Source organism: Equus quagga, chromosome 2, assembly GCF_021613505.1.
Source record: "Equus quagga isolate Etosha38 chromosome 2, UCLA_HA_Equagga_1.0, whole genome shotgun sequence".
Lineage (NCBI taxonomy): Eukaryota > Metazoa > Chordata > Mammalia > Perissodactyla > Equidae > Equus > Equus quagga.
In genome coordinates, this window is record NC_060268.1 from 150,856,526 (window position 1) to 150,881,944 (window position 25,419).

The window sequence follows — 25,419 nt, forward strand, 5'->3', positions numbered from 1 at the left end:
TGTAAAATAAAATTGTTCATAAAAGATAAAATTATTTGCTCCCTAAAATTCTTATTTTGTCAAGCCCAGTTTCCTGGAAACAGACTTCTGAAATAATAAAATTCCTTTGGGTGTGTCTTCTCCCTAAATAATAACACTTTTCTTATTTATCTAAACTTTTAGAATATTTCTCAGACTGTACAAATTTTCCCAAGTTCAATCGATTTCTAGAATTTCCACTTATGCTTCTATAAAAAGAGATTCCATCTTCCCTACCCAAGCATCAGAACACTGTATTTTCAGAATAAGGAAAGAGTTCTTCAAGAACATATCTACCATTCAAAGTGGCCTCTTCTTAAGAAAACTAATATGTAATGTTAGGCCAATTCATGATGGCTGTTGCCTGACACAAATCACCCCCCACCAATGGAATCCAGGCAGTTCACCAAAACTTTATTGATTTCCTACTACCTACACTGTCCTTCACTTCTCTCAGTCACCATCCTCTGTTGTGCAAAGTTGCGTCATTTTTGTCTCTTCATTCAATTTGGACAAATTACAAAAAGTTGCATAGAAATTTCAATAAGGAAGCTTCTCTAAGAGAAATAAGATAGAGGACACTAACAGTGCCTTGCCAGATTTCTATTCTGAAGTTCTCCCTGTTCATCACGTGTAGCCATACCTGTTACCTCTGGGTGCTTTATTAGAAGCAGGAGTCCATATCTCAAGGTGGTTGCTGTTGTATGTATCCCAGCAGCAAATAAATCACTTGCAGTGTATAACAAATTTTCAATAGTAAACTCAGAATGTAGATTGTGCTTTTCCTAGGAATGATTTAGTACAATTATTTGACAAATTAGTTTGCCAGCATATTTATTTACAATGAATATAAAATAACTTAGATTGTTATAAAATCAAGCCATGATTGAAGCTGAATAGTGAAGTATTAGAAAAAGCTGCTGTATGGTATCATAGACTGCAGAATAGTAGAGCCAGTCTTCATTTCTTACCCCCTTACTGCTTTCTTGCCTAAAAATTATATTCACCATCCTTTTTGCAGTTGGTCAGCCAGGTAATATATGTTTCTTGTGAGTGAGATTATGCAAAAGCCTGGAGGAGCCACTTCTCTTTCCTGCTTCTTACTCAAAATACAGATGTGAAAGTGGAGGTGAGGTAGACAACATCTTGGTACAGCAGTATTTAAGCATAAAGATGAAGGCCTGTATACTAAGTATGGCGAAGGAAAATGTAAAGTGTCTGAGTCTGTGATGTTTCAGGGCTACTGCACTAACCTTATACTGGCTGACCACAAGACTCCTTTTAGGTAAGATAAATAAACAAGCTATTTGTTTAAGACATTGTTAGTTGAATTTTCTCTTATTTGCAAACAAACATAATATTATTTGAGATAAATGGCTCAATTAAGGCCATACCATGGAAGATGTAATAAGAATAAATCAAAAGTATGCAATTCTCTTCTCTGTTAAGAATTTAATTGGACTCAGTATTACCTACAGACTCATTATGAAGTTGAAATTGTGCCAAAGCTAATATGGCAGCACATCTTAAGGCAGATTATAGGCAAAGAGAACGGATTCACAAAGACAAGAAGGGGCTGACCACCATTATATTTCATCTGTGAGGTGATAGGCAACTTGTTCCAGGAAATAGGTGCAGGAATGCATAGGAATTAAAAATACAAGGAACACCACAAACATGAAGACAGAGAGTTTGGGCATTAATTTCTCAGAAGAGATGAAATTGAGGGTAAAGGTAGAGCAGGACAAGGAACTGACTAAATGGAGTTCTCATTAACTGGTTTTTGGAAGAGGGAAAGCACCTGATAAGGACAACTAAGTTTGGTTTAGGACTAATGGGATTATGTGACACAGAATTGACAACAAAGGGTTAATTTTAAATTTTGACTAGATGGTCAAAAAATCTATCTCTCTGTCTCCCTCTCTCTCTTATATATATTCTAATCAGACCCTAGGTCAGCATTAATTTGATGTTGCGCTTATAATCTCCAGGTGACCTGTGGAATGTCTAATATTATGTAATCAACATCAGTAAGAAAGACTTAACCTTCTGAACAGGTGTACTTCCTAGACATAGACAGTCATCTCCCTTATTAACATTGGCTTTCCACACTTTTCTAAGCTTGTCAAATCTAAACTACATTAAAATCAGTAAGAAGAGCAGAGTACTCATAAAGCAATATTAATGTTTTATCTGTTGATGTGAATTTGGGTATTTAATGGCTATGTGCACATATCCAATCAAAAGTAAGCTAGAATATATAAAGCAATGTTGAAAGAAATCAGAGAAGACCTAAATAATAGAAACAAATTCCATGTCATGAATCAAAACACTTATTATTATTAAGTTGGATTTACTAGAGTAATGCCACAAAGATGGCAGAGTAGTAAGTACCAAGAATTGTTCCTTCCACCGAACCAACCATGGACCTTGTATGAACTGTCTGAAAAAACTATTTTGGGAATCTGGAGTCTAGTTGAACACTTACAGAATGCATGAGAGTGCTTGATCAGAATGAAGTTGATAAATTTCAGTATCTGGCATACCAACTACTATTCTTCACACACCAGCTCCCCTGCAGGCAGCCCTGAGGACAGTGGCCCACAAAACTGTTGCAGGTTGCTAGTCCTAGTGTGGACAATAAGGACCTTGTCTTACAAAAATCAGGAGTATGTGTTGATTGCTTGCTTTTGATCACTGAGGGGCCAGCACAGAGGCTGGCCATTGTACAAATTCCCACAGGTTGAACAAACTGCCTCTGTGACATTGGCTAAGATAATTTAAATGGAGAGAATTTGTTTTCTATTCGTATTAGATTCAGGCATTTAAGAAAATCTCTGCCAGGTCACTGACTGTGGAACTCACAGATCAGAGACTTCAGTGACCACATAAGATGAGAAAAACTGTTTAGAAAAATCACTAAAGAAATAGATTACCGAAGACTTCATCAAGTAACAGCAATCCCTGGGAGCAGAAAGAATCTCATTTCCAAAGTTACCATATTACAATATTGCAAATGCTCTGTTCTCAACCAAAATCACAAGGCATTCAAAGAAATAGGCAAGTATGCCCCATTAACTGGGAAAAAAATAGAAATCATCCCTGAGGAAGCCTGTATATTGGATTTACTGGATAAAAACCTTAAATTAAATGTCTTAAATATGCTCAAAGAGCTGAGAGAAACCATGGGAGAGGAGCTAAAGGAAACTAGGAGAATGTTAATGAGCAAGTAGAATATGTGAATAAAGAGATAGAAAATATAAATATAAATACATATATAAATTCTAGAGATAAAATGTATAATAGCTGAACAACTTTTAAAAATTCACTAGAATGGTTCAACAGCTGATTTGAGCAGGTAGAAGAAAGAAACAACAAACGTAAAGACAGTGAAACTGGAATTACCCAGTTGGAATAGCATAAAGACAAAAGAATGAAGAATAATGAACAGAGATTAAGAGATACCATGAGAAATAACAACATGCACAAAGCATTCTGAAAGCAGAAAGAGAAATTTTCTTATCATGTACAAAAGATCATAAAAACCATAAGAGCTGATTTCTCATCAGAAACAGTGGCGGCCGGAAGACAGAGGGAAAAATATATTTAAGGCAGCAACAGAAAAATGACTTATCATGTCAAAGGATCATCAAAAATATTAATAAGATTCCAATTTCTGTCCTGGCATGTAAGGAGCTTAGAAATTGCCACTCCATCCTAACAACAAATAAAAATCTGTACAAACTGGGAAATAAACAACTCTTTTTAGATCCATCAGATAAGCGAAATCAGAGGGAAAACCACTGCTTCCAAAATTGGAGGGACAGACAAGAAGATACAAAGAACCATGACTTAGCAGAACAGAAACCCATGAGCCAAAACCTCTGTGGGAACCAGCACAAGGGTAGGAAAACCTAAACCGCAAAACCTAAACTGCAATTACAAATTGCTGGAGGTTTAGTGTGGACAAGTCTGAGAGTTAAAAACTCCGGGGGAACCCAATCATATAAGGACCCACATTTCTGTCAGTTTTACTTTCAGGAACTCTAAAAGTATAGTAGGGAAAAGTATCCTCTCATTTCTGGCAAGAAGAGAAAAGGAACCATTTTGAAATATGCCAGAGCATTCTGTTGTTCTTCACAAGGTCTGCTTTCAGAATAAACTGCTTCACCACAGCCTCATCTGCTTGGGTTTTATCAGAGCCTATTATACTTTGGGAGAGGGAATACCCAACTCCAGCTAGCTATAGGCTTCCACAAGAGAGAAAAGAAATACACAATCCCAGTCTCATCTATCCATTCTATTCCACCTAAGGAGAGAGAAGAAAAACTGAGAAGTTCTGGTGAAGTTCACAGTCAGGGGCACAGGCTCAAGAAAAAATAATGAGACATAATTATAGGCCATCTGGGTCTTTAATTCATTTCATTTTTGTAGATGGTGTAAGATTGTTTCATTATTTGTATGTGGGTACCCAGTTTTCACAACACCATTTATTGAAGAGACTGTCTTTTGCCAATCATATATTCTTGCCTCCTTTGTCAAAGATTAGTTGATTATACATGTGTGGATTTATTTTTAGGTTCTCTATTCTGTGTCATTGATCTATGTGTCTGATTTTTTGCCAGTACCATACTGTTTGATTGCTATAGCTTTGTAGCATATTTTGAAATAAAGTAGTGTGATAACTCCAGGTTTGTTATTGTTTCTCAGAATTGCCTCTGCTGTTCAGGGTCTCTTGTGGTTCCATATAAATTTTAGAATTATTTGTTCTATTACTGTGAAAAATGCCATTGGTATTTTGACAGTGATTGCACTAAATCTGTAAATTGCTTTGGGTAGTATGAACATTTTAACAATCTTCATTCTTCCAATCCATGAACATGGTAAATCTTTCTATTTATTTGTGTCATCTTCAATTTCTTTCATCAATGTCTTGTAGTTTTAAAAGTACAGTTCTTTCACTTCTTTAGTTAAATTTGTTTCTAGGTCTTTTATTCTTTTTGTTGCAATTGTAAATGGGATTCTTTTCTTAATTTTTCCTTCTGATAGTTTGCTATTATTGTATAAAATGCAACAGATTTCTGTATGTTATTTTTATGTCCTGCAAGTTTACTGAATTAATTTCTTAGTTCTAATAGTTTTTTGGCTGATTTCTTAGGGTTTTCTCTATATGGTATCATGTCATATGCAAATAGTGACAGCCTTACTTTTTACTTTACAAAATAAATTCCTCTTATTTCTTTTCCTTGCAAAAATGCTCTGGCCAGGACTTGTAAAACTATGTAGAATAAAAGTGACATGAGTTGGCATCTTTCTCTTGTTCTTGATCTTACAGGACTTACAGGAAAGAATTTCAGCTTTTCATTGTTGAGTACAATATTTGCTGTGGGTTTGTCATATAGAGCCTTAATTATGTTAAGTATGTTTTCTTTATACCCCTGTTGTTGAAAGCCTTTATCATAAATGTATGCTGAATTTTGCAAAATGCATTTTCTGAATCCATTGAGATGATCATAAGCATTTTGTCCTTCATTTTGTTAATGTGGTGTATCACATTGATTGATTTGCAGATGTTGAACCCTCCTTGCATTCTTGGAATGAATCCCAATTGACTATAGTGTATGTTCATTTTAATTGTCAATTATCAATTAATTATTGTTGAATTCGATATTCCAAAATTTTGTTGAGGATTTTTACATCCATATTCATCAAGGATATTGGCTTTTAATTTTCTTTTATTTTTTAATAGTGTTTTGTCTGGTATTGGTATCAGTGTAATACTGGTTTGTAAAATATATTTAACATACAATGGAGAAAAGATAGTCTCTTCAATAAATGGTTCTGGGAAATCTGGATAACCACTTGCAAATGAATCAAAGTAGACCATTATCTCATGCCATACACAAAAATAAACTCCAAACGGATCAAAGACTTAAAGATAAAACCTGAAACCACAAAGATTCTGGAAGAAATTATAGATAGTACACTCTTTGACATTGAATTTAAAAGGATCTTTTCAAATACCATGTCTTCTCAGACAAGGGAAACAAAAGAAAAAATAAACAAGTGGGACTTCATCAGACTAAACAGCTTCTGCAAGGCAAAGGAAACTAAGATCAAAACAAAAGGACAACCCACCAATTGGGAGAAAATATTTGCAAATCATACTTCCAACAGGGGGTTAATCTCCATAATATATAAAGAACTCACACAACTGAGCAACAAAAAAACCAAACAGCCTGATCAAAAAACGGGCAGAGGATATGAGCAGACAGTTTTCCCATGAAGATATACAGATGGCCAATAAGGACATGAAAAGATGTTTAACATCACTAATCATCAGGGAAATGCAAATAAAAATACACTAAGATACCACCTTACACCTGTTAAAATGGCTATAATCACTAAGACTAAAAATAACAAATGTTGGAAAGGTGTGGAGAAAAGTGAACCCTCATACACTGCTGGTGGGAATGCAAACTGGTGCAGCCACTATGGAAAACAGTATGGAGATTCCTGAAAATCTAAAAATAGAAATACCATATGATCCAGCTATCCCGCTACTGGATATCTATCCAAACAACTTGAAATCAACAATCCAAAGTAACCTATGTACCTCTATGTTTATTGCAGCACTATTCACATTAGCCAAGACATGGAAGCAATCCAAATGCCTATCAACTGATGATGGGATAAAGATGCGGTATACACACACACACACACACACACACACACACACACAAACACACAATGGAATATTATTCAGCCATAAAAAAGACAAAAATCATCCCATTTGTAATAACATGGATAGACCTGGAGGGTATTGCGTTAAGCAAAATAAGCCATAATGAGAAAGACAAACATCATATGATTTCACTCATATGTGGTAGCTAAACACATGGGCAAAGAGAACAGTTCATTGATTACCAAGGGAAGGGGGTTGGGGGGTGGGGACAAGGAGTGATGGGGGCACTTTTATGGTGATGGACAAGAAACAATGTACAATTGAAATTTCACAATGATGTAAACTATCACGAACTCAACAAAAACATGTATTTGGAAGTATTGCTTCTTCAATTTTTTGGAATAATTTGAGAAGGATAGGTATTAACTCCTCTTGAAATGTATGGTGGAATTCACCTGTGAAGCAATCTGGGCCTAGACTTTTATTTGTTGGGAACTTTTTGATTCAATTTCATTGCTAATAATCACTCTGTTCAGATTTTCTATTTCTTCCTGATTTTGTTTTGGGAGATTGCATGTTTCTTGGAAATTATCCACTTCTTCCAGGCTGTCCAATTTGTTGGCATATAATTGTCAATAGTAGTGTCTTATGATCCTTTGTTTTCCTGTGGTATCAGTTGTAACTTCTCCCCTTTCGTTTGCTTTTTACTAATGTAGGGCCTCTCTTCTTTTCTTGATGAGTTTAGCTAAAAGTTTATCAACTTTATTTTTTCAAACAGTCAGCTCTTAGTTTCATTGATCTTTTCTATTGTTTTCTTAGTCTCTATTTTATTTATTTTCACTCAGATCTTTATTATTTTCTTCCTTCTACTAACTTTGGGCTTTGTTTGTTCTTATTCTTGTTCCTTTAGGTGTAAGGTTAGATTGAGATTTTTCTTGTTTCTTCAGGTAGTCCTGTATCACTAAAAATATCCCTCTTAGAACTACTTTTGTTGCATCTTCTAAATTTTGGAAAGGTTTGTTTCCATTTTCATTTGTCTTAATGTATTTTTTTATTTCTTCTTTGACCTATTGGTAGTTCAGTAACATGTTGTTTAGTCTTCACATGTTGTATGTTTTCCAGTTTTCTTCTTGTAATTGATGTCTTGTTTCATACCATTGTGACAGAAAAGATGCTTGATGTAATTTCAATTTTCTTAAATTTCTTGAGACTTGTTTTGTAGGCAAACATGTGGTCTAACGTGGAGAATGTTCCATGTGCACTTGGAAAAAGTATGTATGTGCAGTTTTGGGATGGAATATTCTGTACAGACCTGTTAAATCCATCTGTTAAGTCTAATGTGTCATTTAAAGTCACCATTTCTTCATTGATTTTGTATCTCAATCATCTATCTGTTGATGTAAGTATGGTATTAAAATCCTCTAGTATTATTGTATTAGTGTCAATTTCTATCTTATGTTGGCTGTTTGCTTTACATTTTTAGGTGCTCCTACTTTGAATGCATAACTGTTTATAAATGTTATATTCTCTTGTTAGATTGACTCCTTTCTTATCATGGCATGCCCTTCTTTGTCTTTTGTTACTGTCTCTGTTTTAAATTCTATTTTTTCTTATATAAATATTGCTATCCTTGCTTTCCTATCATTTCCATTTGAATGAAGTATCTTTTTTCCATCCCTTCACTTTTCATCTGTGTGTTCTTAGATTGGAAGTGAGTCTCTTGTAGGTAGCATATAGATGAGTCTTGTTCTTTTATCCATTCAGCCACCCTATGTCTTTTGATTGGAACATTTAGTCCATTTACGTTTAACATGATTATTGATAGGTATGTGCTTACTGACATTTTGCTAATTGTTTTCTGGTTGTTTTTGTAGTTCTTCTCTATTCATTTCTTCTTCTCTTGCTCTTTTCTCTTGTGGGTCGATGACCTTCTTTAGTTCCTTTAGTTTTATTTGGAGTTCTTTCTCTTTGGTTTTGTGTATCCATTATAGGTTTTTGGTTTGTGATTACCATGAGGTTCACATATAACAACCTATATATGTGGCAGTCTATGTTAAAGTGGAGGTAGCTTATGTTCAAATTCATCCTAAAAGCTCTACATTTTTACTCTCCCCATGTCTTTTTTGATGTCATACTGTACATATTTTTCTTTTTTTGTGTCCATTAACTAATTGTTGTAGCTATTATTGATTTTACCAGTTTTGTCTTTTCTCCTTCCTACTAACTTTATAAGTGATTTACCCATTACCTTTCCTCTATATTTGCCTTTATCAGCAAGATTTTCTCTTTCACATATTTTCTTATTTCAAGTTACGGTCTTTTCTTCTTCACTTAAAGAAGTCCCTTTAACATTTCTTGTAAGGTTATTCAGTGGTGATGAATCCTTCAGCTTTTGCTTATCTGGGAAACTCTTTATCTCTCCTTCAATTCTGAATGATAACCTTGCCAGGTAAAGTATTCTGGGTTGTAAGGTTTTCCTTTCAGTGCTTTCAATAAGTCATGCCATTCCATTTTGGCCTGTAAAGTTTCTGCTGAAAAACCTGCTGATGGTCTTATGGGGGTTTCCTTGTATGTAACTATTTGTTTTTCTCTTGCTGCTTTTAAGATTATTTTTAACTTTAGATGTTTTAATTATAATTTGTTTTGGTGTAGATCTCTTTGGGTTTGTCTTGTTTGGGACTCTCTGTGGTTCCTGTGCTTGGGTTTCTGTTTCCTTCCACAGGTTAGAGAACTTTTTCACCATTATTTCTTCAAATAGCTCTTCTGCCCCTTTCTCTTTCTGTTCTCATTTGGAACCTATTATAGAATGTGAATGTTGGTATACTTGATGTTGCCCCATAGGTTCCTAGACTATTCTTATTTTTCTTAATCCTTTTTTCTCTTTTCTATTCTGATTAATTTATACTACCTTGTCTTCAAGGTCACTGATCTATTCTTCTGTATCATCTAGTCTATTGTTGATTCCATCTGGTGTGTTTTTCATTTCAGTTATCTTATTTTTCAGCTCTGACTCGTTCTTTCTTATATTTACTATCTCTATGTAGAAGCTCCTACTGTATTCATTCATTCTCCTCCCAAGTTCAGTGAGCATTCTGATGACCATTACTTTGAACTTTTTATAAGATAGATTGCTTATCTCCATTTTGCTTAGTTCTTTTTCTGATGTTTTGTCTTGTTCTTTTGTTTGGGACATATTCCTCTGTCTCCTCACTTTGCCCAACTCACTGAGTTTTTTTTTCTATATATTAGCTAAATCACCTACCTCTCCCAGTCTTGAAGGAGTGTCCTTATATAGATTTCCTATGGGATACTGAAGCACAGTCTTCCCTGACCATCTGTTCCAGGCATTCAAGGCATGAGCTTCCTGTTGTGTCTGGGCCTTGACTGTGGCATGTTGATCACGGGTCTGGTCTCAGTTCACTTCAGGGTGGAGTTGCAACCACCGTGATGCATTGGTAGGCAGGACAGGCCCCTGACCCAGCTTCTAGTTGCACCCATATCTGCTCCAGCACATTGGCAAGTGGGCTTGGCCCCATGCCTGCTGCTAGGTGCCTATGTGACTATTTTGGCATGTTGGTTGATGGGGATAGCCCATGGCCATCTGCCAGGTGCATCAGTGACTGCTACAACGCATTTGTGGGAAGGACTGGCTCCTTGCCTGTCTGAGAGGCATGTCTTTTACTGCAGCAGTGATTTGGCAGGTGGGATTTTCAGTGGGATGCACTCACTTGCACTAGCAGATTAGAGGGAGAGTTGAAAAATGGCACCCAGCAATGCTGGTATTAGAAAGATATACTGAAATCACAAAGATGGCTCCTATTAGTGTCTCAGTCCCTGGAAGGGAGTCTCAGCTGATTTGTGCCTCTGTGGCCAAAGCTTTAAAGTCAGAAATGAGTCTTTTTTACCTATGTTCTGTGCATTTCAAACTAGTGTTTTTGTACTTTTTTCCAGGTTAAGTGAATTTCCATGCCAGCACTTTAAAAGTGAGTTTTACATTTCTTATAGTTTTATGATTTCCCTGGACATAATTCCCATTGATTTTCAAAGCCAAGTGTTTGGGGAACTTGTCCTATGTAGAATCTAAAGATTGTGGTGACTGACGTGGAGCTTGAACCCCTTGCTCCTCAGGGAAACATTTCATACTTTTGAGATCTCTCTGATTGTGGATTGCTGTGGTTGTGGTGTTGTTCTTTGGCAAGCCCATGACTCTGCCTCTTGTACTTATCTTGACTCAGTCCTTTTATCATTTGTTGTGGAGGCTCTGTTCATCCAATATTCAAGTCCATTTCAGAGGGAATTATTCCAAATGCAGTTGTAGATTTGGTGTCTAGGTTAGGAAGTGAGTTCAAGATCTTCCTATGCCACCATCTTGAAACTCCTCCCATATACATAATCAGTTTAAAATGGATTGTAGGCCTAAATGACAGAGCTTAAACTATACAGTTGTTAGAAGAAAATACAGGCATAAGTCTTTGTGATCTTATATTAGGTATTTTTTTATATGACACCAAAACCACAAGCAACCAAAGAAAAAACAGGTAAAGTGGACTTCATCAAAATTTAAAAATTTGACACTTCAAATGACAACACCAAGAAACCAAATATAACCCATAAAATGGATAAAATATTGGCAAAATATCTGATAAGGGATTTCTATCTAGAATACATAAGAACCCTTACAAGTTAACAATAAAAATAAATAACTTTGGAGTAAGCAAGCAAATAATCTGAAGAGATATGACTCCAAAGTGTATGTTCAAGTGGCTAATAAAACCATGAAAAGATGCTCAACATCATTAACCACCAGGAAAAATGCAAAGCAAAACTAAAATGAGAGATCATTTCACATTCATTAGGATTGCTATAATCAAAACTACAGGTAATAAGTGTTGATGTGGACATGGAGAAATTAGAACCATTATACACTGGGAATATGAGCATGCTGCAGCTGCATTTCTGCCTGTGTTTTGTTCTAAGACTTTTACAAGTTTAGCTCTTCCATTTAGATTTTTGTTCCAGCCACAATTCCTCAAAAGTTTAAAAATAAAGTTTTGATTTGACCCAGGATTTCCACTTCTAGGTATATATTCAAAAGAAATAAAAACATATGTCTACACAAAAGCTTGTGCATGAATGTTTATAGAAGCATTATTCATAACAGCAAAAAATGGAAAAAGTGAAATGTCCATTAATTGATGAATGAATAAATAAAATAAGGTATACTCATACAATGGAATATTAATCTATAAAAAGGAATGAAGTCCTGATACATGCTACAATGATAATAAATATTGAAAACATGCTAATTGAAAGCTCTGCTTTCAGTTATGCTAAGTGAAAGAAGCCAGTCAGAAAAGACCACATATTGTAAATTTGACTTATACAAAACATTCAGAATAGGCAGATACTAGAGACTGAAAGTAGATTGGTGGTTTCCTAGGGCTGGGACATTTGGGACAAAATGGGGGATGACTGCTAAAGAGTATGGAGTTTCTTTCTAGAGTGATGAAAATGTTCTTAAATTGATTATGATGATGGTTTCATAACTCCAGAAATATACTAAAAACCATTAGATTGCGCATTTCCAATTGGTAAGTGCTATGATATGTGAATGATATCTCAATACAGCTCTTACAAAAAATAAGTTAACCAGAACCTTAAACACATTGTGAGTCCAGAGAAACAATATTGTTTTTAAATATAGTACTCAGGAAATAACTATTTGAAATATAAATATCAAAGATCTTAGAGCTCTCCCTGACCTGAGATTACTGAAGAGGCTTCACAGCACCAAGGAAACCCCAATAATTGTGTAAAAATATGCTGAACTCATGTAGGTGCATTCTTCTGGAAAGTGTTCACATATTAAATCAGATTCTCAAATTAACAGGACCCCAAAAAGAATGAGTCATTGCTCTAAAAGAAGAGAATACAGAGTTAAAAAATTTGCCTTTTACCTCTTCCAATTTATTCAAATCATTTTACCTTCTCACTTTATTCCATCTAGAACACATGATTTGAAGGTCTAGCTCAAATTCTATGGGTAATACTTTGAATATCATCTCCTTCAGCATCTTTGATTTCACATCTTACTCTAATAACTGATTTTTCATATCTTGCTAGTGCTACAAAGTGGTTGAATAAGGTAATGGTGACCTCGGGGGAAAGAAGTTTCTTCTCTAAACTTAGCTTTTCTTTCAAATTATTCTGGAGTCTACCTCACCTCCCATCAATGAGTACCTTGTACCAACACAAGTGTCTCCATGACACATATTAGCTTTTTTACTCAGTTTCTCAACTTGACTCTTCCACGATTTAAATTCACCATTCAAATCTTTCCCATCTTGGTTGAACTTACTATAGGGGACGTTTGGTCTCATCTCTAAAATTTACTACACAAGATCCTGAAATATGACTCCCATCCTTCCTTCTCTACTAAAACCACTCTATAGAACTCCTGACACAAAGTCTACTCAAATCCAAGGATGTTCCCAGGGAGAACATTCTTCATTTTCCAGTTTTTTTATCTGTTAAGTTACTTCTAAAATATTGCTTCTCCTTTTTTGTTTTTTTCTTTGTTTTTTGTTTTTTTTTTGGTGAGGAAGACTTTCCCTGAAATAATGTCTATGCCAATCTTCCCTTGGTTTGTATATGGGATGCCACCACAGCATGGCTTGATGAGTAATGTGTAGGTCCAAACCTGGGATCCAAACATACAGAACCCAGGCCACCTAAGCAGAGTGCACAAACTTAAGAACTATGCCACTGAGCCATCCCTATTGCTTCTGCTTTGACTTCTGTGGCACAGCCTAATTGATTGTCTTCCTAGATCTCTGAGTAAACGATAAGATGGACAACCTTGATTTTGCTTGAGACTCCTCTGAACTTCTATGGCCCAATCTACCATCAAGTCATCAGTTTAAAGAAATTAAAAATCTCCAGGCTAGTCTTTGAGCTCCGTTTTCATCATATAGATCTCTCTACAGGAAGTGCAGGATAATTTTTCCTAATAATTATCTGAATTCCATTCTTTTCCCATCTCACATTTCTTCCTGATCAAATCAAAATTTTCCATGCCAGCATTCATGCTTACCAATTACTTGGTAAACACCAACTTCCAACTCTTTATCTGTCCAAATTCCTGTTTGGTTACTCTCAGTTAAAGGTTTGCTTTTTAACCTAACTAATCTTTTCTGCCAAATCACACCTTTGAACATCTGCATTCATCATTCAACCCACCTGAAATTCCCTCCCTTACCCTTCACTGAAAAAATTTCAAGATCTACTCAAACCTCAGAATATTCAGGAAGCCCACCTTGGTCAAGTCTTCCTTCTCATTCTTCCATACACTGAGTACAAATGATCATTTCCATCTTCATTTTATGGCTCAACATTTTGTATTTTGTAACTTTTTTGTAATTATCCATTTCACCTGAGTTGCACATCCTGTCCTTCCTCAAGAATACTATTAGCACCCAAGGACAGGGTCCATGTGTTCTAGTCATTTAATAATTCAATTTTGAATTTCCCCTGATGCTTAGTTCAGATCCATCCTCACAATAAGTACTGAAAGTGGTTGCCAAGCATTTCCTGCCTGACCATTTAAACATCTCTAGTAACTACAGAATTCATTAATGAACCACAAAGTGCACAAACAATCAAATAATTGAGCTTTTATTACCTGTTTCACTTTGATCAGAAAATGGTCAATGAAGTCCCAAGGATTGTTAATGTCTAGGGATTCTTGGTGTTCTTTTATTTTCTCCAAAAGATAACTTTTTATGTTATCAGAATTTTTAAAGTATTTGTTTTGAATCCCTGGGAAATAATCCATGAAAACAGGGAAAATATTGCAGACCTGAAAGAGAAAAAATTATTAAATAAGAAAAAGTTAAAGAAGACATGTATATCGTATGCAAAGTCCTGGTTAGAAATTTTTAGTATAAAAATCAATAAAATACGGTGCCTATCTTTAGGAAGGAATTTTCACTGCACATATATTGTAATTCGCTATGCTTACAAAGATTTCAGGGAGAGAACTATGACCAGAGGATAAAGATGCTAATCATTTCCTACACGCATATCATTATTAAAAATTTTTTTAAACATATTTATATCAAATCTCTCATTATTTTACATCAACACTTTCCTACAACCTGGAAATATAGAGTGGCATGAATTCCTATGATTCCCAATTTGTAGATGAGAACGAAGGTTAAGGGAGTTTGAGTAACCTGACAAGAAGCATCAGCTAGTATTTACTGTTTCTCACTTGTATCAAGCAGACTCACAAACAGAATCAATGTTTTAGAATAGAGAGGGTCTTTCAAATACCATGAAATCCATTTTATGCATAAAATAACTGTGTATAAGAGCAGTTAAGTGACTTCTCTAAAATCAAACAATTATCTTTTAAACAGATTACAGCACATGCCAGCTCAGCATTGGGTGAAATTGTGTTTGTTTAGGGTTCATACACCATAAAACTCAATCATTTTGTCATTCCTAACCTAGTTATCTCATCAACAAGGATCCCAGCTGAAGCATCAAACATCCTCTCCCTCTTCAGAGTTTCTCAGCAGCATCTGTATTCCCAAATATTCTCCCTCCTTGACACCCTAATTGGGATATTTCTGCCAAGTAATGTGATGAGGATGCCTTAACGTATCGATTGGAAGGCAATCCTTCTGGGTAGCAGAAGCCTTTCAGCAAGGGCTTGGATGCCCATTGATTGCTATAGCTGTACTTTTTGGACAATCATTAAAACAATTTATGGGAACTGGGCTTTGAAATTTAGTGGAAAAACCACTGGACAGGGAGCAAATGGATTTGAATTCAAGAACTGTATTTGGGCATTTATTTTCTTGTGTGTAAAATAAAGAACTTGGCCATCTTTCCCAGAAGTTTGCTCCATAACACTAAGCTCTGTGTAGGACTGTCCTATTCAAACATTCACTTCACAGTTTAGTCCATATGGAATTTAGGCCTTGCCAGAGAAAAGAGTATCACTGGTTTTTCAGAAATAAAGGATGTATTCTCACCTGTACCCATGGGGAGTTCAGAATATTGATGTTTTCATTCATTAATTTGAGCAAGCTAAGAAGATTCTGATCTGTGTAATCAAAATGATTCTGGAAAATAATGGAGCAGATCACATTGCAGGGAGCACAGCCCAGGATAAAAATGGGATCGCAAGGTGAAGCTAAAGAAATGGAAACATTTAAAAAATAACATTACGTTATATATATATATACATATACATTATGTATATATATATACACATATACATTATATATATATACATATACATTATATATATATACATATACATTATATATATATATATATATATACATATACATTATATATATATATAAATAAAAGTGTTTGTCTTTGAGGTATCAGAGAAAATTAATTTCAGAAACTTTAAAACAACATCATGCATAAAATCAACATATCACTTTTATGTTAAGCCTGAGTTGACCATTATATCCTAGCTAGTTTAATAATGGTTTCCCCAATATTCTATTCATATCTCCACCTTTTTAAACATCATTCTAACCCAAGGTACCTCTTATTTTGGAGGGATATAGAATACATTCAAAGAGGCCTCTTTTTGAGACACCAAATAATATATCAGTGCAGAATACATCTATCTTTAAAGCCTATAAACAATTAAGGACTGACAAAGGAAGAAAAAATTGTTAGAGACTTCCAAATTTTTGTATTTAATGAATAGTAGAAAGAACTGTTTATACAACAGTAGAAGGGATGACTAAAGAGACAGAGATTAGGAGTGAATTTGTATATTTGAAGGAACATATGTAAAAATGGAGAATGTACTAATAATTTCTTTGAAAAAATTAAAATACAAGAACAATAAAAACCTCAATGAAAATAAAAGTCTCAAATAATCTTACACTATACTTAAAAGAACACAGAAAAGAATGAAGCCTAAAGTAGGTAGAAGGAAGGAAATAATAAAAATCAGAGCAGAAATTAATGAAATAGAGACAAAAACAATAAAAATGAACGATAAAACTAAGAGCTGGTACTTTGAAAGGATAAACAGAATTGACAGACCCTTAACCAGACTCACTAAGAAAAAAGAGAGAAGACTCTGATAAATAACATCAAAAATAAAAGAGGAGAAATTACAACAGACATCACAGAAATACAAAGGATTATAAGAGAATACTAATAAAAGCCATATTCCAACAAACTGGGTAACATAGAAGAAACGGATAAATTCTTAGAATCATACAACCTCTCCAAAAATCAAGAAGAAATAGAAAATCTGAATAGACTAATCACAGGCAAAGGGATTGAAACATTAATCAAACACTTCTCCAAAACCAAAAGTTCAGTACCATGGGGCTTCCTCAGTGAGTGCTACCAAACATCCAAAAAAAGATTAATAACTATCCCTCTCAAACTCTTGCAAAAAATTTAAGAGGAGGGGAAGTTTCCTAACTCATTCTACGAGGCCACCATTACCCTAATACCAAAACAAGACAAAGACAACACAACACATAGATGCAAAAGTCCTGAACAACATATTAACTAATTTAATCCAACAATACATTAAAAAGGATCATATATCACTATTAAGTAGGATTTAATCCAGGGATGCAGGGATGGTTCAATATCCACATATCAGTCAATGTGATATATCACATTAACAAAATGAACAATAAAAATCACATGGTAATCTCAACAGATGAAGAGAAAGCATTTAATAAGATACAGCATTCACTTATGGTAAAGAACTCTCAATAAAATGAGTATATAAGGAAAGTACCTCAACATAATAATGGCCATATATGACAAACTGACAGCCAACATCATACTCAATGGTGGAAAACTGAAAGCTATTCTTCTGAGAACAGGAACAAGACAAGGATGCCAACTCTATCCACTCCTATTCAACATAGTACTGGAAGTTTCAGAAAGAACAAGCGGAAAAGCAAAACAAGTAAAAGGATCCAAATAGTAAAGGAAGAAGTAAAACTGTCACTACTTGCAGATGACATGATTCTATATATAGAAAACTCTAAAGAAGCCGCCAAAATATTACTAGAAATAAATACTGTCGAGTTTCAGGGTACAAAGTCCACATAAAAAATAAATTTCATTTCTATACACTAACAACAAACTAACAGAAAGAAACAGAAATCAAGTATACAATCACATTTACAATAGCAACAAAAAGAATAAAATACCTAGGAATAAATTTAACCAAAGAGGTGAAAGGCCTACACACTGAAAACAGTAAAACATTATTGAAAGAAATCAAAGAAGACATGAAGTAATGGAAAGATTTTTTGTGCTCATAGATTGGAAGAATAAACATAGCTAAAATGTCCATATTACCTAAAGACATCTACAGATGTAATGCAATCCCAATCACAACCCCAATGACATTTTTCATGGAAACAGAACAAAGAATACTGAAATTTATATAAAACAACAAAAGACTCTGAATAGCTAAAGCAATCTTGAGAAAAAAGAACAAAGTTGGAGGTATCACACTCCCTGAATTCAAAATATACTACAAAACTATAGTAATCAAGACAGTGTGGTACTGCTACATGACAGTCAAAAATCAATGGAATAGAATTGAAAGCTCAGAAATAAAACCACACATTTATGGATACTAATGTCTGAAAAAGGAGCAAAGAACATACAATGGAGAAAGGAACGTCTCTCTTATAAGTGGTGTTGGGAAAACTGGACAGCCTCATACAAAAGAATGAAAGTAGACCATTATCCTATATCATAAATAAAAATTGACTGAAAATGGATTAAAGACTTGAATATAAGACATGAAACCACAAAAATCCTAGAAGAAAATATAGATAGTATACTATTTGACATAGGTCTTAGCAAATATATTGTCTGCTTAGACAAGGGAGACAAAAGAAAGAATAAACAAATGGGAGTACAGCAGATTAGAAAACTTCTGCAAGGAAAAGAAACCATCAAAAAAATGAAAAAACAACCCACTAGTGGAAGAAAATATTTGAAAATATATACAACAAGCGATTAGTATCCAAAATATGTAAAGAACTCATACAACTCAACAACAAAAAAATGAACACCTGATCAAAAATGGGTAGAGGGTATGAACAGACTTTGTTCCAAAGAAGACACACAGATGGCCATAAGGCATGTGAAAAGATGTTCAACATCACTAATTATTAGGGATATGCAAATCAAAACTATAATTAGGGGTCGGTCGGGTGGCACAGCGGTTAAGTTCCCACATTCTGCTTCGGCTGAGCGGGGTTCATCGGTTCGGATCCTGGGTGTGGACATGGCACCACTTGGCACACCATGCTGTGGTAGGCATCCCACATATAAAGTAGAGGAAGATGGGTACGGATGTTAGCTCTGGGCCAGTCTTCCTCAGCAAAAAGAGGAGGATTGGCAGCAGTTAGCTCAGGGCTAATCTTTCTCAAAAAACGAAAAAACCCCTATAATTAGATAGCACCTTATACTCATCAGAGTGGCCGTAATTTACAAGATGAGAAATATCAAGCTTTTTAGAGGATGTGGAGAAAAGGGAACCCTCATGTACTCCTGGTGGGAATGCAAACTGATGCAGCTACTATGGAAAACAGTAGGGAGATTTCTCAAAAAATTAAAATTAGAAATATCATACAATCCAGCTATCATACTACTGGGTATTTATCCAAAGTATTTGAAATCAACAATTGAAAGTATCTATGCACCCCTATGTTCATTGCAACATTACTCACAATAGCCCAGATGTAGAAGCAACCCAAGGGCCCTCCTATGGATGAATGGATAGGGGAGATGTGGTATATATACACAATGGAATACTACTCAGCCATAAAAAATAGAATAGTCTCATTTGCAAAAACATGGATGGACTTTGAGGGTATGATGTTAGGCAAAATAAGCCAGACATAGAAACATAAATACTGCATGATTTCACTCACATGTGGAAGCTGAATAAACACATGGATAAAGAGAACAGATCAATGATTAACAGAGGAGAAGGGGGTTGGGCAAAAAGGGTAAAGGAGTACATATATATATGGTGACAGATAAAAATTAGATTACTGATGGTGAGCAGGGTGCAGTCTATAAAGAAAGCGATAAATAATTACGTACACCTGAAATTTCACAATGTTGTAAACCATTATGACATCAATAAAGTAACTGAAAAAAAATAAGGATTACACAGCAATTGGCCTGGAAAAAAAATAAGAATACTATATCATCCAGTTTTTCCATTACTGGGTAATTTATCCAAAAGAATCTATAACTCAAAATTATTTATGCACCCCTATGTTCATCATAGCATTATTTACAATAGCCAAGACTTAGAAGCAACCCAGGTGCCCATCAGTATATGAATGGATAAAGAAGATGTGTGTGTATATATATATAATGGAATACTACTCAGACATCAAAAAGGAAAAATTGTGCCATTTGTGACAACATGGATGGATCTGAAGGGTATTATGTTAAGCAAAATAAGTCAGACAGAGAAAGACCAATATCATGTGATTTCACTCATATGTGGAAGATAAACAAAAACATAGATAAAGGAGTACAGATTAGTGCTTTCCAGAGGAAAAGGGGGTTAGGGGAGGGCAAGAGAGGTAAAGGGGTACATATGTATGGTCATGGATAACAGCTAGACCGTTGATGGTGAACACATTGTAGTTCATAAAAAACTGAAATATAATAATATACTCCTGATATTTATACAACATTACATCCAATGAATCCTCAATAAAATAATTTTTAAAAATTAATGTTAGATTTATTTGCTTTAAATAAAATTAAAATGAGAAATTTTAATTTAAAACTGAATCCCAGGTAAGGCAAACAAAAGAGTTTAAATTGATAAATGGAGTCCTTTTATTTCTTCATTTCATATATAGAAAACAAAAATAATTTTCTACATTAGGAAGCAGAATCCACTGTCTCCAATTAGTTCCCAAATTTAATTTATTTGTGCAAAACCACTCTCTTGTGGACCTCTGAGATATTATTCTGCATAGTCATCAACAGAATAGTGTATTTTAGTAAATTTTCAAGTTTACCATCATTTTATTAATTCTATCATTTTGTAGGTAAAGAAATTAAAGTAGAGGAAAGGTCTTCTTCTTGGTGGTGATCTGTAAAATGAAATTGTAATAAAATGACCAATAAACTTTATATGCAAAATCCTCCCAAACTCACTTTTGTAGATTTAATTAAAGGTGACTTGAATCACAAATAATGTGAAGAAACAACAGGGCATTGAATAATAGGAGACTTATTGAGTTATCTGTTTCTATGCCAGGCTCCTTTACACATTCCAGCGTTCTAAACTTTCAGAAAAAGAGCTTTATTTTAGCTCTTTAGGTGTACAGTAATTTGCAACACCTAGAAGATATGTGTGTGAGATGGATTCACATAGATTTATAGAGACAGAGCCACATGTAAAATCAAATTTTCAGTCTGTGCTTTCATTTCATTTGGAGATAAATTTTAAAACAGGGCAACTGGGAATCCAAACGGAAAATCAGAGTCATTCTGAAAAGCACTTCACAGGTTACTAGAGTTGGTAGTGGGAGGTAAATAATTACCATTTAGTTTTAATCCAAAATCCAATAAAAGAGGGAGGAAAATAAGCAAAACCAAAAACAGAGCCAATTATAGTTAGGGAGAGGGATTAATAATAGTTGAAGTCTAGTTAAATAATTATACTACTTGGCACTTGTGTGTTTTGCAGAATTATGCTGTAGCATATACATTCATGAAATATGTAACTCAATATGTTAAGAAGTGGGTAATATGAGAATTCATGCTGAGAGTTTTTAAATCATGCTTTTTATATGAAAATTATAATTGAGGAGAATTGCACAAAGATATGCCACAACAATTAAAACCGTATGTTTAATTAAAAATCATATACAGCAACATTATTGATGGGAACTGTAGGAAGGGACGTTGCAAAAAAACCCTCAGACTTGTCAGTGGGGATGATGGCACAAACACAGTCCAATTAAGTGAGAGCATATGTCACTTGGTTCAGCAACATAAGTGTGTGAAAGGTTACTTACGCTTGACAAGTGTTCCCTGGCAAGATGTTCTGGAAGAAGTAACCCATGATTACTCTATGGGACAAACAATGCTCTTTAACTTTTAAAAAATTAGACTCAACTTTCTACTTTTGTAATATAATGATTTGACAATAAACAAATAAAGCTGGGACAGAATAAGATTAAATGAACTTGTATACCCAGACTGTATGCACAATCATGAGTGTACACACACAACAAGCAGACATACACTGGAGCTCCCTTGGCTCTCTGCTTCACACCCTTCTTTTTGCACCTGAGGGCTGGTAGCCATGACCCACATGAAAGATTTGTCCACTCCTAAAGTACTTTCAAGGATGTTATTGGAAAAGAGAACAGCCTGTTAATGTCAGACTTACAGAGCATAGAATCACTCACCATTGGTTTTTCTCAACTCCTCCACAAGGCAGTGGGCTTCCTGTTGAACACATTCTTCAATGCTCCTCTTTCCCATGCCAAAATTCCTCAGGGTCATGAGGGAAAAGCGCCGCATCTCCTTCCATCTCTTTCCACTTTTGAACACTAATCCTATCAGAGGGTAAACAGAAACTGTAAGGGAGGTTCTCAGTAACGAAGAGGAATCTGACACGACACGTGGTAGGCTTGTGGATGGGCTAAACTCAATTAAGGAGCTCTTTAAGTCTCTGTTTTTTATCTTCTCATTGCCATTACCAATGCTGAACTTGCACACACACACCTACCGTATCCTTTATTAGATCTTTCAAGAAGTGGGACACTGCCTCTTCCAGAAAACTCCTCTCCCAGATCAATCAGGGCTTCCTTCACTGCTTCATATCCATGCAGCACCACAGTGGGCTTCAAGCCCAAATACACAGTGAACACAGGGTCATAGAGTTTTGAGAGCTGGAAAGCGGAAAGATAATTCAAATATTCTTAGCAAAATATTCTTAGCAAAAGAAGTCACAATTTAGTCTATAATTTGTACGATTCAGACTGATATTATCATGATGCATTTTATATTTTTATTGTCATCATTGCTCTAAGTACTTCTGAATTTTATTCATAAATATGATGATTATTATAGCTGCCACATATGGATGGCCTACGATGTGCCATGGAATGACCTGGGCAATTGGCACACATATTAAATATAATCCTCACATCAACACATTCAGCAAGTTTATTTGCCCTGTTTTTCAAATAAAGAAATTGAAGACAAAGAATTACAAATTCTTTTGCAGTGCATGATGGCTAATAAATAAAAGATCCAAATTTGAACTTATGTTTTGTCAACATCTGATGCTTGAGCAATTTATCAGTCCACAATGCCTCCCATCTTTGGAACAATATGAGGCTGATTGCTTCAGGATCACTTGTGGAATTCTTCTCATGGGAATTTTGATTTAGTAGCCCTGTAATGAATACTAGAAATCTGTTTTTTTTTTTAATGAACCCAGATGGTCTAACACCTACTCCAGCTTGAAACCACTGATATTGCTAATACAGAAGGAGAGAAAGCATTACAGAGGCAGTGCCAGAACATGCAGCGTCTCATGGAAGAACAATTTCTTCTATCCTGCATCATTCATAGGGTATAGACAGCAACTTTGTGCAGAATCCAAAAGGACTCTGTTACCACCCAGTGGATCCTCAATGATTATTTCTTTCACTCGAGATTGCTGATCCTGAGCCCATAGCTATTTCTTGACATTAGACATAATTTTCTTCTTCAGAGAAGTTTAATTTTCACAACTAATATGAACAAAACCCATAGATTGTAAAGAAAGTAACATCTTGAATAAACTCTGTAATCTCTTTTTGCCTGAAGGCATAAAAATCACAATGAATGACTATGAAACAATTTCAAGCAGCAGCACTACAGACTTTTCCACTTTATGAGTCTATCTTATGATAATTTAAATGTTTCTCTTCCTCCAAAATGCAACACTTCATTCCACTATCTGACAAGAGCAAACTAAAAAACAAACAATGAAAATATGGAAATGCAGAGTATTTTTTTTTTTAAATATGAAATTCCAGACTGTCTGAGTTCAGAGCCTGGAATCTTTTTTTTTCTTCTTCTCCCTGAAGTCCCCAGTACCTAGTTGTATATTCTAGCTGTAGGTCATTCTGGTTGTGCTATGTAGGATGCCTTCTCAGCATGGCCTGACTAGCAGTGGTAGCTCCAAATCCAGGATCTGTACTGGCAAAACCCCATGCCGCCAAAGTAGAGTGTGCTAACTTAACCACTCAGCTACGACCCAGCCCACCAGAGTGAGTATTTTCTGTACAATGATCTATTTTAATCATTTGCCACTGGGAATACATTTTATTTAATAGTAAAGATTAATTTACTTACTTTTTGTAAGCCATAGCCAACTTAAAACATATGTACTTTGCTTAAGGATTTGCTGATGTTCTTAACATCTAACTGCAGGATATTTCCAATGATAGGGAGAGGAGTGGGACCAGGTGGGAGCTTCCCTTTCCTGGATCCCCGTTTCCAGAGTGAAAGGAGAAGCAAGCAGGAGAGACAGAGCCCCAGGAACACAACCAGATCCATGGTCTCTTTCTACTTAGACAACTGTGACCTGAAATCCAAAGCTTTTATAACACTTGTTGCCAATTCAATATCTGCCTCTGACATATAAAGTGACCAATCAACCAGGTAAATCAACTCTAATCTCTTCTGAGTGGACTTTTGGCCCACTGATAAAGATAAAACAAAGTGTTCTTTAGCCTCACTCTTCTCTCCAATCTCTTATCCTTGAAATTCTGGTTTAGTTGTACTGGGATAGGGCCAGGAAATTGTAATCAAAATACAAAGAAACAAAATCCTCAGGTACTTTCAAGTTCAGCCAAGATAAGAATCACTGAAGTAAATGATTTCTTCCAAAATATTTCTAAACATTCTGGATTCTCAGAGTGATGACCAGTTGGAAATTTATGACTTCAGGGGAAATCAGCATGTTCCATCTCTTATATGTAAAAATGTTCATCTTTCAATGTTTTATCAAACACTAAGATACTTTCTCCTTGAAAATGGAAAGCTTTTAAATATTTTAATGCACTGTGCTAACATTATAGCCACTCAAACAAAATAGCTACCATAATTCAATTCTCGAATGACCATACGTATAGATAGATAGATAGATAGATAGATAGATAGATAGATAGATAGATGATAGACAGATAGATATCTATATCAAGTAAATAACTGAGGAAATAAACACAGCTTTTATCATTAACCCCCTAACAATCACAGGAGAAAAGAGTTTATTATATTTTATTTTTAAAATGACTAAAGGGAAGTCCTTTTCATCATTATATACTGTCCCTCTTCATCTCTCATTGTCCTTTTTATCTTGAAGTCTACTTTGTCTGATATAAGTGTAGCAATACCTGCTTTCTTTTGTATGCCATTTGTTTGGAGTATCATCTTCCATCACTTCACTCTGAGACTATGTTTATCTTTAGAACAGAGATGTGTTTCTTGGAGGCAGCATATTGTTGGATCTTGTTTTTTAATATATCCAGCTGTTCTGTGTCTGTTTACATTTAGAGTGTTATTGATATATGAGGGCTTAGTACTGCCATGTTATCCCTTGTTTTCTGGTTGTTCTACTTTTTCATTGCTTCTCATCCTTTGCA

The 25,419-nt window shown here is 35.0% G+C and overlaps 1 protein-coding gene across 1 annotated transcript in view; it reads right to left on the reverse strand.

Annotated features, from left to right (window-relative positions):
- The window catches only part of LOC124236087 (cytochrome P450 2C42-like), a 35,430-nt gene extending 11,099 nt beyond the window's left edge, over window positions 1-24,331 (reverse strand). Inside the window, exons 1-6 of the mRNA XM_046654761.1 lie at window positions 24,164-24,331; window positions 22,509-22,671; window positions 22,186-22,335; window positions 15,745-15,905; window positions 14,385-14,561; window positions 662-803 (exon numbers count right to left, since the gene is read on the reverse strand). Coding sequence (XP_046510717.1) covers window positions 662-803; window positions 14,385-14,561; window positions 15,745-15,905; window positions 22,186-22,335; window positions 22,509-22,671; window positions 24,164-24,331 — 961 coding nt within the window. The remainder of the gene's footprint in view (window positions 1-661; window positions 804-14,384; window positions 14,562-15,744; window positions 15,906-22,185; window positions 22,336-22,508; window positions 22,672-24,163) is intronic.
- Between the last annotated feature and the right edge of the window lie 1,088 nt (window positions 24,332-25,419).